Source organism: Pistacia vera, unplaced genomic scaffold (assembly GCF_008641045.1).
Source record: "Pistacia vera cultivar Batoury unplaced genomic scaffold, PisVer_v2 Contig222, whole genome shotgun sequence".
NCBI classification, from domain to species: domain Eukaryota; kingdom Viridiplantae; phylum Streptophyta; class Magnoliopsida; order Sapindales; family Anacardiaceae; genus Pistacia; species Pistacia vera.
In genome coordinates, this window is record NW_022196027.1 from 666,938 (window position 1) to 679,820 (window position 12,883).

General features: G+C 47.7%; 1 protein-coding gene across 1 annotated transcript; it reads right to left on the reverse strand.

Moving 5' to 3' along the window:
• Positions 1-9,754: 9,754 nt before the first annotated feature.
• On the reverse strand, positions 9,755-11,731 carry LOC116130500. Its single transcript, XM_031416235.1, has 2 exons — positions 11,441-11,731; positions 9,755-11,341 (listed from the first exon to the last, which is right to left on the reverse strand). Exons 1-2 carry the CDS (start codon positions 11,729-11,731, stop codon positions 9,755-9,757), a joined length of 1,878 nt encoding a protein of 625 aa, XP_031272095.1.
• Positions 11,732-12,883: the final 1,152 nt, after the last annotated feature.

Genomic DNA, 12,883 nt, shown 5'->3' on the forward strand with positions numbered 1-12,883 from the left:
ATTCATAAGGCATGACAAATATTCATAATAATATTTCTTGTTTTAATAACATTAGTATTAGTTTAGTATAAATAGGTTAATACAAGTTGTAAGTAAAGTAATTTAATTTTTAGTTGCGCTCGACACACATAAACAATTTGAGAATTTTATTGTGTAATTTGTATTCAGATTGAATTTAATTTGTAATCTTTTATTATTAAAGCCAAAAATGGTACATTATATTTACATTTATAAAATTATTAATGATTTTGTATTTTTTACAATTTTTTGACCTTTTCAAGTTTTTAAAAATAAAAAAAAAAAAAAAAAAGTAATAATTTAACAATAGATTAGGAATTGAAATTTGGGGACAAATATTTGCAACAGATTGAAATGTGTTGCTACGATTTTACAAACAGATTTTCATCGCTAATTTGTTAGTAATTTGTTTTAGAACAAATTTCTTTGATCTAGTTAGATATAGCAAAACCCGATCCGCCCCTGATCACCCTTCGATCCTGACCAAATTTCCTAGCCCTAGACCTCATACCCAATCCTATGCGTTAACAAGTTTTTTTTTTTTTTTTTTTTTTTTTTTTTTAGTGATATATAAACTAAAATTATATGAGTTCTTTTTTTTTTTTTTAAATGAAATATATGTTATTGCTAAAAACTTAAGAGGAATGATATTTTTAGCAATTTTTGTACAAAATATCACATTTAATTTGACCCAAATTTTTGTCACTAATACCTCGATTTTAACATTTATAAATGATTTTTTTTGTAATGATAAATAATTCTTTATGACAAATTAGTTTGTAATTATAGCATGTGTTACTAAATATAGTGACTAAAGTTTTTGATGATAAATAGTTTATCACGGCAAACAATTTATCTTGGTGCTTCAAATTTGACTCAAACATTTTGTCATTAATACCTCTATTTCAACATATATTATGACAATTTTTTTTTTGTAATAATAAATAAATTCTTTTGTGACAAAATAATTTGTAATTATAGCATGTATAACTAAATCTAGTGACTAAAATGTTTTATAACAAATATGTTTGTCACAATAAATAATTTACCTAAGTGCCAAAATTTGGTGCCAAAAATTTGTGACGAAATATTATGATAAAAGTGTTTTATTCACTATATTTCTTATATTTTTCTTTATGGTGATAAAATATTATGACAATATGTTTTTTAGTACTGTAGATTTCTTTGTTTACTTAATGTGATGTTTCTTATTTAATCATAATACCTATATACTCGTGACAAAATAACATTTGACAAAATTAATTTTGTAATAATATAATGTATTCTTGTAGTGAGGCCTGTAGACGTAAAAATCTACCTGTACGGAAAGGAGGTCTGATCCCTGAGGTTGAGGCCACTAGCGATCTGCTGTACCTGCACACGTAGAGAAACACACGCGTGAAGCGAACGGGAAAAACCAGGGTGGTGTTTGCCGTGGCACTCCGACGCTCAAGTCAGCAAGGCTGAAAGGCTTAATATAGTGAGGGCTAGGAATAAGAGATTACCGGAAGTCTAGTCAGGGATGTGACTCGGCGAATCAGTGAAACTCTCGAGTAAAGAGTCTCGGGTGTGAAGGTGTAATGTCAATGTTCTTTGTGAGAGGGCAGGCCTCTGCTTATATAGTGGTCGTCTGGTCTCCCAATCCTGGTGGGAACAAGAGTCCTCGTATGACTCGATGTAAACCCTAGAAGAAATAGGGTCGTGGTGAGTCGTCTTACCCGTGTCCAAATAGGAAGATAACTCTGTTTAAGAGAATTCGCTAAGTAGGAAAGTGATCAGGAATAGGAAGACGTCTTTGAATAGGAGGTTGACTGGGAGTAGGAAAGTACTATGACAGGGCTGTGGGCTCTGGGTTCGTCCGTGGACCTAGGAAATGGGCTAGGTTTGAGAGGCTTGTGCCCGCTTGATTTGGGCCGGTTTATACCTCATGTTAAATAGAATTAACATGACTTGGGCCTTTGCAAGACTGGGCCTGGTCCATCTTCGCTAATGGTCCTATTTCCCTATTTGGGCCAAGGACGATTTTTGGCCCTAACAGTTTGTCCCCCACTCTCTGAGTTGAGAGAGTCTCAGGTCAGAGAGTAGGTTGCATTCAAGGCGAGCTCGTTCTTTCCTCATGGACGAGCGGTCATTGGAGAGAGCTGACCGACGCAAGTGATTTGATTGGGTTTTGGTCGGTATCCATTCCTGAACAAGAGCATGCCACCATGCGTTGTGCCTGATCGGTTCGATGAGCCGAAGAGCCGAAAGCTAGGTTAGGTCGCTCGGTACGTTAGCGCGATTATCACGGAAACCGCGCGAGTGGCGATTATTCGTCCTGCCAGGTCGGGCGAAGCTCAGGAAATTTACCGAGGAGATCCATTCGGTCGGGCTGTTGGGACGACCTGATAGGTGGGGAGACCGAACATGTTGGCCACTCGTTCGCCTCGGATGGACGAATGGACGAGGCTTAATGGCTTTCTGAGGATTTGAACTCGGGCTACGCCAAGCTCGTGCGTCGGTCGTCCGGGGCTTCCGGGACGGTTGAATGCGAGACGTCTGAGAAGGCTCTTGGCCTGAGAAGCTTGATCGGTGCGACGGATCGACGGCCTAGTACACTGTTGGGGCAAATGTTGGGCGTGTGTCAGGACATATTTCTGGATGTTCAGGCTGAGTCGGTCAGGAGGGTCGGGCGATACGTCCGCAGGTTCGAGTCAAGAGGTGGATTTGGGGGACGAGTATGAGCGTGCCCCGACTATGGTGGTAATGCCTAAAGGGAGTGTTCCGGTCGGTGTGCCGATCGAAGTTAGTGTGGCTGCTCCAGGGTCGAGTGGAGTTGGGCCGAGTGGCTCGGGTCGGTATGGTAGGAGTGGGGAAGACTCCGAAGGGGCTGACAGTCCCTCTTCATCCGGTAGCAGCTCTGAGGAAGGGCCGAGCCAGCAGGGCAGTGGGATTCTGACCAGGGATTATCCACCCGTGCTGAGGGATGGTGACGTGTGGCGTATCCGTACACTGTATCATATACCTGGTTCTGTTAAAGTCTGGACCTCACGGTCGTATGAGCGTGTTGATTGGGAGGCTGAAGGTTGGGTCTGCGTGTACGAGAAATGGTTTCATGATGGGTTGAGGTTGCCTGTGCCTCGCCTAGTCTGGGAGGTGCTGAATCACTTCATCATCGCCCCCTCCCAGCTTATGCCGAACGCTTGGAGGCTGTTAATGGCCTTGGAGGATCTGTGTGTTCGGCACCAGATTGTGTTCGGGTTGCACGAGCTGCTGTACTCATACTTCCTGAAAGAGAACGATAAGGAGAAGGGCCGATATTTGCTGAACTTGAGGCACGATCGGTCTCATCTGGTGACCGACCTGCAGTCTAGTGATAAAAATTGGAAAGACCGTTACTTTTACTTGAAGAATCAGGCCGTTTTCGGAGATAGGGGCGTGGGCGAGATCCCGATCGGGTGGCGAGCCACTGGTGAGAACTTTGTTGTTTCCTTCATACTTTTGATTACTAAATCTGGATTATGTTTTTTGTTTGCAGAGCTTGATTTCAATCGCGCTGGGCAGAGTGGGGACGGCTTGGACGTAGCTACCCAGAGGGTGTTAGCCATCCCATTGGAGCAGAGGGATTGGCGAGTGGTGCTGGCAGAGTCTAATCTGAGGAGCAGTATTCTTTGGGTCGGAGTAGAGGCTATTCAGAGAGGTACTCCCTTCCCCTCGCTGAAGCAGACTTGGGATGTGCTCTTGAGTCGATACTCCAACCATATCATTTTTGGTGAGTCCGGGCTGAACCCACTAACCGTTGAAGAGTTTGCACTTGTAGAGTCACTCATGAAGAAATTGACTGTCCCGAGTGCGAGCGAATCCATCGCCAGGTGTCGAGAGAAGAGGAAGAGGGAGTCGTTGGTGAGAGCGGATGTGAGGGTTGAAGACGTATTGGCGACGCCGCCCAATCGGCAGCTACCGAGTCAGCAGCCTTCGACGGGAGTCGGGTCGTCCCAGGCTGTCGTTGTGGATAAGGAGGCCAGGACTATCACTATTACGATTCCGGGTACTGCGTCGACTTACTCGGACGCGACATCTATGAGTAAGCTGGCCGACTCTTTCTTGTTCCCAGCGGACGAGGCGCGTCTGGACCAGATGGGTGCGGTTGCTGCCGCTGACTGGGGTGTATCCCGCGCCGTTTAGGTATGGCCGTACTTGTTTATTTTTCTTGTTTGATTCTGTTCTCATTGCCCAGTTTTGTTTTGCAGGTACTCACTAGCAGTCTCCACCTGAGGAGGTCTGTCGTGGCGTAGGAAAAGCGGATACAGGATATATCCAAGGCCAACGCTGGTTTGCGGCGGCAGGAGGCAGCATCCCGAAAGGCTGAACAGGAGAGTCAGCAGCGCCTCTGGGATAGCGAGGCTGAGATCGAGAGGCTGCGGCGCGAGTTAGCCGAGAGGACCGCGGAGGTCGAGTCCCTCAGGGAGCAGTGCATCTCTATTNCGTCGACTTACTCGGACGCGACATCTATGAGTAAGCTGGCCGACTCTTTCTTGTTCCCAGCGGACGAGGCGCGTCTAAACCAGATGGGTGCAGTTGCTGCCGCTGACTGGGGTGTATCCCGCGCCGTTCAGGTATGGCTGTACTTGTTTATTTTTCTTGTTTGATTCTGTTCTCATTGCCCAGTTTTGTTTTGCAGGTACTCACTAGCAGTCTCCACCTGAGGAGGTCTGTCGTGGCTCAGGAAAAGCAGATACAGGATATATCCAAGGCCAACGCTGGTTTGCGGCAGAAGGAGGCAGCATCCCGAAAGGCTGAACAGGAGAGTCAGTAGCGCCTCCGGGATAGCGAGGCTGAGGTCAAGAGGCTGCGGCGTGAGTTAGCCGAGAGGACCGTGGAGGTCGAGTCCCTCAGGGAGCAGTGCATCTCTATTGCTGATGACGCCATCATTAAGGCCCGAGGCGAGCTCATGCTGGAGTTCAAAGAAGGGCGTACCTCTCATTGGGATCCGGATGAGGATATTTTGCTTATGCAAGAGTTGTTGGAAGAGGAAATTAGTCATCCGGTGGCGCAGGGCGAGGAGCAGGCGCCTGAGCTTAGTCAGCCGGGCGTTGGGGACGTTAGCGGCCCGGCTCCGGGGCCAAGCACTAGTGGTGCTTGCCTGGCGACTGATTTGACGGAGGATGAGGCTCGTGCCGAGGATGCTTAGTGCCCTCTTTTTTTTTTTTTGTCTTTTGGGGCCTGCGATGCCCTTTCATCTGGCGTCTGTGCCATTTTCTGTATTTTGAACTTGGGCGTTTGGTGCCCTATATATATGACTTTTGATTGTTTTGGTTTCTCATGTTGTTTCTTTGGATGAATCACCTGTTCTTTTGTTTCTCCCCCTTATTCTTGTGCGTGTTACCTCAGCGTGGCCTGAAGGCTGAGGCATGTAGGCCCTATGTCGGGCTGGGTTGGTGCTGACCCTGACACAATGGTTTAGGAATCATTCGTTCGGCCGGGTTGACCGGGTATGTATTCACCTGGATGAGTGGCGGTGCGTCTTTAGTTCAGTTTCTGGGTTGGATGGGGCCAGAGCCAAGGTGCCAAGTCTTGGATCGTGCAGGTCGCTCTTAAGGTGTTCTCGCGAGTCGGGCGAAGGGAGCTCGTTCTTTCCTCATGGACGAGCGATCTTGGAGAGAGCTGACCGACGCAAGTGATTTGATTGGGTTTTGGTCGGTTCCATTCATGACAAGAGCATGCCACCATGCGTTGTGCCTAATCGGTTCGATGAGCCGAAGAGCGAAAGCTAGGTTAGGCGCTCGGTACGTTAGCGCGATATCACGGAAACCGCGTGAGGGGCGATTATTCGTCCTGCCAGGTCGGGCGAAGCTCAGGAAATTTACCGAGGAGATCCATTCGGTCGGGCAGTTGGGACGACCAGATAGGTGGGGAGACCGAACTGTTGGCCACTCGTTCGCCTCGGATGGACGAATGGACGAGCTTGATGGCTTTCTGAGGATTTTAACTCGGGCTACGCCAAGCTCTTGCGTCGGTCGTCCGGGCTTCTGGGACAGTTGAATGCGAGACGTCTGAGAAGGCTCTTGGCCTGAGAACCTTGATCGGGGCGACGATCGAACGGCCTAGTACACCATTGGGCGAATGTTGGGCGTGTGTCAGGACATATTTCTGGATGTTCAGGCTGAGTCGGTCAGGAGGGTCGGGCGACTGAGCTGCGGAATCCGTACAGGTCCACTTTCCCAGGTGGTTAGGATCGCTGCCACGTGTATGTGGCGATCGATTCATCGTTTCGGAAGCGGGAAACGAAGAGACTCCTGACAACTGACCAATCACAGCCTGCCACGTGTCTGCCTTTTTTTACAAAATTGGGGAGCAGACTGTTCATCTTCCTTCACGTTGGTTTTACGTTTTCTTCCAAAAATCTCTCCCCCTTTTCCTGCGTTTCTGTCCCAGGTTCTTGAGTGAAGGTGGTTTTTTTCTTTTCAATCTTCAAAGGTAATTTTCTTCTTTCAGATCGTTTTGTGTTTCTGTAGGTATATTTTACTTTTGAGAAATTTCTGGGAAGTAGGATAAAGGTGATTTGATTTTTTGAGCGGGTTGAAACTGGATTTTCGAGTGTTTTGTTATTTAGGATTTTTGGAGAACAAGTTTAGGTTTGATTTTTCGGTGGGTATTGGGGAAGAATCCGGTCGTAGGTGAATTTCTGGGGTTTTTGGGTTTTGGGCTGAAGACGAAGTCATTTTGGCGTTGTTTGGGTCGGTCGGTACGTCTGACCGAGTGCGAGGAGTGTGATTAGGGATCGGTCGCTCGAGCGAGTGAGTTTAGGTGGAGGAGTAGTGATCAAGGTGAGCAGACGGCTAGGATTGGAGTTTGAGGTGGATCGGTCGTCCGGGGTGAACGAGTTGGTGTTCTTGAATTTGGCTTGGTTCGTTCGGTTGGAGGGGTCGACCCAGAGTAAGGCTCGTGGTAAGATTGACACCAAGTTTTCACCCTTTCGGTCGGTCGGCTAGGTGGGGCGACTGGGTTCCCTTCGATAGAACGGGTCGACCGAGGTTGAGGAGCCGGTTTTGAGGGCACCGTTCGGTGTTGAAGGGCATCTTTTGTTAGTTAATACTTCATTTAGTTTCCTAAGGAGTCGGTCGGTTGGAACGGCGAGTGATCCGATGTCGGGCGAACGTCCATAGTTCGAGTCAAGAGGTGGATTTGGGGGACGAGTATGAGCGTGCCCCGATATGTGGTAATGCCTGAAGGATGTTCCGGTCGGTGTGCCGACCGAGTTATGTGGCTGCTCCAGGGTCGAGTGGAGCCGAGTCGAGTGGCTCGGTCGGTATGGTAGGAGTGGGGAACTCCGGAGGGGCTGACAGTCCCTCTTCATCCGGTAGCAGCTCTGGGGAAGGCCGAGCCAGCAGGCAGTGGGATTCTGACCAGGGTTATCCGCCGTGTTGAGGGATGGTGACGTGTGGCGTATCCGTACACTGTATCATATCCCTGGTTCTGTTAAAGTCTAGACCCCGCGGTCGACGAGATGGGGCTGAAGGTTGGGTCTGCGTGTACGAGAAATGGTTTCATGATAGGTTGAGGTTGCCTGTGCCTCGCCTAGTTTGGGAGGTGCTGAATCACTTCATCATCAAGGCTTAATATAGTGAGGGCTAAGGAATAAGAGATTACCGGAAGTCTAGTCGGGGACCGTGACTACGGCGAATCAGTGAAACTCTCGAGTAAAGAGTCTCGGGTGTGAAGGTGTAATGTCGATGTCCTTTGTGAGAGGGCAGGCCTCTGCTTATATAGTGGTCGTCTGGTCTCCCAATCCTTGTGGGAACAGGAGTCCTCGTATGACTCCGATGTAAACCCTAGAAGAAATAGGGTCGTGGTGAGTCGTCTTACCCGTGTCTAAATAGGAAGATAACTCTGTTTAAGAGAATTCGCTAAGTAGGAAAGTGATCAGGAATAGGAAGACGTCTTTGAATAGGAGGTTAACTGGGAGTAGGAAAGTACTATGGCAGGGCTGTGGGCTCTGGGTTCGTCCGTGGACCTAGGAAATGGGCTAGGTTTGAGAGGCTTGTGCCCGCTTGATTTGGGCCGGTTTATACCTCATGTTAAATAGAATTAACATGGCTTGGGCCTTTGCAAGACTGGGCCTAGTCCATCTTCGCTAATGGTCCTATTTCCCTATTTGGGCCAAGGACGATTTTTGGCACCAACTTTCTGACTGGATTCCATCAACTCCTAGGTGTATTGGTGATCTATCTTTGCTTCTCGACATATTTGGTTCTAATTAACCTCCCATATATACCGAATTTATGCACCGAATGAAATGGTAAAATCCTGATCGTTGATTAATTTTAACTTGATATTAATCAACGGTCAGGATTTTGTCATATCATTTAGTGCATAAATTCGATGCACTACCGTCGGTGGCTGTAGCACTACTCCGAAAAATAACCCATAATTAGCTCTTACTCTATCACACTAAACTAAACTAAATCCCAGCTTAAACCTCCCTTCATTTCTTCCGTATCAAAGGGCGCATTTGGGTCATATAATATTTTATTATAAGGAGATATTATATTAATGAAAATATATATTATCCTGAAGATTATTGTGAATGTTTAAAAAGTGTGTTTGGTTGATTCGAATAAATTGGTAAGTAATTTGATTAGGAGGATAAATGGGTGAGTGCGTTATATAGATTATTCAATTGTCTTCCTTTTTAAATATTAATATAATAATAATAAAAAATTTGAATTATTTCTTTTAACCCCCAACATTTGAAATTTTGCTAACACTCCTCAGCCATATAAAACTTTAATTTGTGGCAAAATCACTTCCACTCACCTCAAGCCGCTGCCAGTAGCCAGCTGCCACCGCCGGTAGTCGATGGAATGGTGCACGATTGGCCGTATATGGTTGTCTATGCGCTGGCAAAGCCATTTCCGGCCATGGATCACAAATCCATGGCCGTTTCAAGACTAGATCTATGGTTGTTTCATGACCACATCCTTGGCCATGAAAAAACCATAAAAATGGCCAGATCTAGCTATTTCTGGCCATGGATCACTGATCCTTGGCCAAAAAAGGCCTTACCGATGCACAACCGGTAAGATTCCGTCGATCATGTGCCATTACGACAACTAATGTCGGGGGCTAGCGGTGGTCTTGGGTGGCTGCGGGTGTTTTGTTAACCTTTAAACTTTTTTGTGGCTGGGATGTTGAGTATACCCTTAATGAGACGACTTGGCTGCAATCCAAGGCTCCCACTCGTGGAAGCTTCTTCTCCTTCAAAATGTGTATGTTAATAGGGTCACGCAACTCGACCCTCTCTCTTGCTCCTTCGTCATCCAATTTGACCTGATCAAGAGGTTGTGCCACTGTAACTCCATCGCCACCTTTGAAGGATCCTCCCTCCTCTAGGCAAACTACATAAGTCGGTGCATCTTAGTAATCCAAGCGATAACCCAACATCTTGGGCTCAACACAAAATCTCTAATGAAAAAGACCGTATCTTGCAATCTTCTTTCAACTGGACCTGATGCCAAGCCAATAGACACCACCCTAGAGACTGTTCTTTACTCGACTCAATCACACTACTCAAGTCAAGGCAGAGTCAAATCAAAACCCTAAATAGCTTAATACTCTTCTTCTCCACCAAATGCAATGCCAGATATCTCCCAAAAGTAAACCCAAGAAATGGAAAACCTAAAAACTTTGATTTTCCTTCAAACTAAGCCAAAATTAACCCAAAACTGCTCTAAACCACACAAAAACTACTACAAGTCTAAAGAAGACAAGATAACAAAGCATGAATCAAGTGAAAAACGAGTTTTACCTTNTGTGAGACGTGAGCAAATCTCTGACAGCTGTCGCATTTCTTTGCATAAGTGGTTGAGTCTGTGCATATGGTCGGCCAGTAATACCCTGCGGTGACCACCCGCTGCGCCAGACTGCGCCCTCCCGCGTGGTTGTCGCATTCGCCTTTGTGAAGTTCGGCTAGAACACTGTGGGCTTCTTCTGGGCCTATGCATTTCAGATAAGGGCCCGAGAATGACTTTCTGAGGAGTTGGCCTTCATGTATGGTGAATCTGGCGGCTCTTGCTTTCAGTCGGCGGGCTTCGTTCCTGTTAGTCGGGAGCTCATCATCTTCCAGGTATCTTATTATTGGGGCCATCCAGCAGTCGGCTTGTTCAATGCCCATGGCCTCATTGGGAGACTTGTTCGGTGGTGGTGCCTTCCAGTTGGCTGGCCACTGCATGAATAAAAGGGGGATTGATGACTGGGAGGAACATGGGAGTGCTGATCCAAGGTTGGCGAGGGCGTCTGCATGGTAGTTCTCAGTTCTGGGGATCTGTACTATCGAAAACTCTTCGAATTCGGTCTGCAGCTCTTTGACCATGCTCAGATACGATGTCATCTTTGAATCTCGTGCTTGGTACGTACCTTGTAATTGATTAACTACGAGTTGGGAGTCCGACTTCACTTCTAGTCTCTTGGCTCCTATTTCTCTGGCTAAGGAAAGTCCTGCTAGGAGGGCTTCGTATTCGGCTTCGTTATTTGTGCACTTTAAACCACACCGGATTGCTCGCTGGATGATGTCTCCCTCTGGTGCGATTAGTACTATTCCGAGTCCGCTTCCATTGACATTACTCGATCCATCCACTAGGAGAGTCCACTTTGAGGGTGGTGCGCCATTCATACATAGTAATTCTCTTTCGGCCTGGGTGGTGGTGCTTGGCGTGAAGTCGGCAATGAAGTCTGCTAGTGCCTGGGACTTGATGGCGGTACGAGATTGGTAGGCTATATCGAACTCACTAAGTTCTACCGTCCATTGCATGAGTCGGCCTGATAGTTCCGGTTTGTGCAATATCTTCTTGAGTGGGAATGAGGTGATTACAACAATGGGGTGGCACTGGAAGTACGGCCTGAGCTTCCTGGACGCATGGACGAGGGCGAGGGCCAGTTTCTCTAGTTGACTGTACCGCGTTTCTGCGTCGAGGAGTGACTTGCTCACATAGTAGACTGGTAATTGCTTTGATGATTCTTCTCGAACTAGTACCGCCGAGATGGTTGTCTCTGAGACCGCTAGGTAGGAGTAAAGCTTCTCCCCGTCCACAGGTTTGGAAAGAAGTGGTGGTGTGGTCAGATACCTCTTCAGCTGTTGTAAGGCCTCTTCGTAGGAAAGGTTCCAGTCGAAACTCTTGGACTTCTTGAGGGCGTGGAAGAATAGGTGACATTTATCAGCTGATCTGGAGATGAAACGGCTCAGGGCGGCCACTCGTCCGGCAAGGCGCTGGACGTCTCTGATGCAAGTCGGGGATGGTATGTTGAGGACCGCTCTGATCTGGTCGGGGTTTGCTTCTATCCCTCGCTGAGTAACCAGGTAGCCCAAGAATTTACCTGATGAGACGCCGAATGAACACTTGTCTGGGTTCAGCTTCATGTTGTACTTCCGCAGAACGGCGAATGCCTGGCTAAGGTGGTCAAGGTGTTGCTCGGCAATCAGGGACTTGACGAGCATGTCATCGATGTATACTTCCATGGTCTTCCCTAGGTGGTCAGAGAACATTTTGTTGACCAGACGTTGGTAGGTGGCCCCGGCGTTCTTCAGTCCAAACGGCATCACTTTGTAGCAATAGGTTCCCCTCTCGGTGATAAAGGCTGTCTTCTCCTGGTCGTCCGGATGCATCAAAATCTGGTTGTATCCGGAGAAAGCATCCATGAAACTGAGGAGTTCGTGCCCCGCGGTCGCATCTACCATCGTGTCGATGTGCGGGAGTGGGAAAGAATCCTTGGGGCAGGCTTTGTTCAGGTCAGTGAAGTCGATGCAGACTCTCCACTTGCCATTCTTTTTCTTTACGACTACAACGTTCGCCAACCATTCGGGGTAGTGGACCTCTCTGATCATGCCGTTGCTTAAGAGCTTTTCAACTTCTTCATTGACGATCCGGTTTCGCTCAGGTGCGAATTTCCTCCTCTTCTGTTTTACTGGTGGGTGATCCGGATCTGCCTTGAGCTGGTGGACCATTGCGTCTGGATTGATTCCAGTCATGTCGGCGTGGGACCAGGCGAAGCAGTCTTCGTTCCGTTTGAGAAATTCTATCAGCTTCTCTCTCGTCTCGGGTTCGAGGCGGGAGCCTATTTGTGTCTTTCTCTCTGGGTCATCCGGATGTATCTGCACTTCATCCAACTCCTCAATAGTCGGTTGGTCGGGCTCGGTTCGGGGGGTCGGATGAGACTGTAATTGCTATGAGGAGTTTCCCTTGCCTTTGAAGGCGTTCTTGTAGCAATCCCTAGAAGCTTTAGGGTCGCCCTTGATCTCCCGCACTCCCCACTTGGTTGGGAACCTGATCGTCTGATGGAAGGTAGATGGCACTGCCCGCATGTCATGGATCCAGGGACGGCCCAAAATGACGTTGTAGGGGGATGGGCAGTCGATCACCAGGAAGACTGTCTGTTTGTTCACTCCGCCAGCATAGATAGGAAGGGTGATCTCCTCGATTGTGTATTTTTGTTCCGAGCTGAATCCAACCAACAGTGTCGGTCGTCGGTTGATATTTGCTTCTTCCAGCCCCATCGCTTTTACTGCTTCGAGGAACAGGATATTTGCTGACGAACCCCCATCTACGAATACCCTTTTCACTAGGATGTTGGCTATTTGCAGGGAGAGGACTAAAGCATCGTGGTGAGGGGCAACCAGGGTGATCGGCTCGTCATCCTCGAACTGGATCACTTGATGGGAGTATGACCTCGAGACCGGATGAACAGACTGGATTTCATGGTGGTTGGTTCTAGCATACCGCTTGGCTGACGAGTAACTTACCCCACTGATTTCTGATCCCCCGAAGATGAGCGAGCAGAAACCCTTAGGTGTCGGTTCTCGCGGAGGGGGCGATAGTTGTTTGGGGCCCTT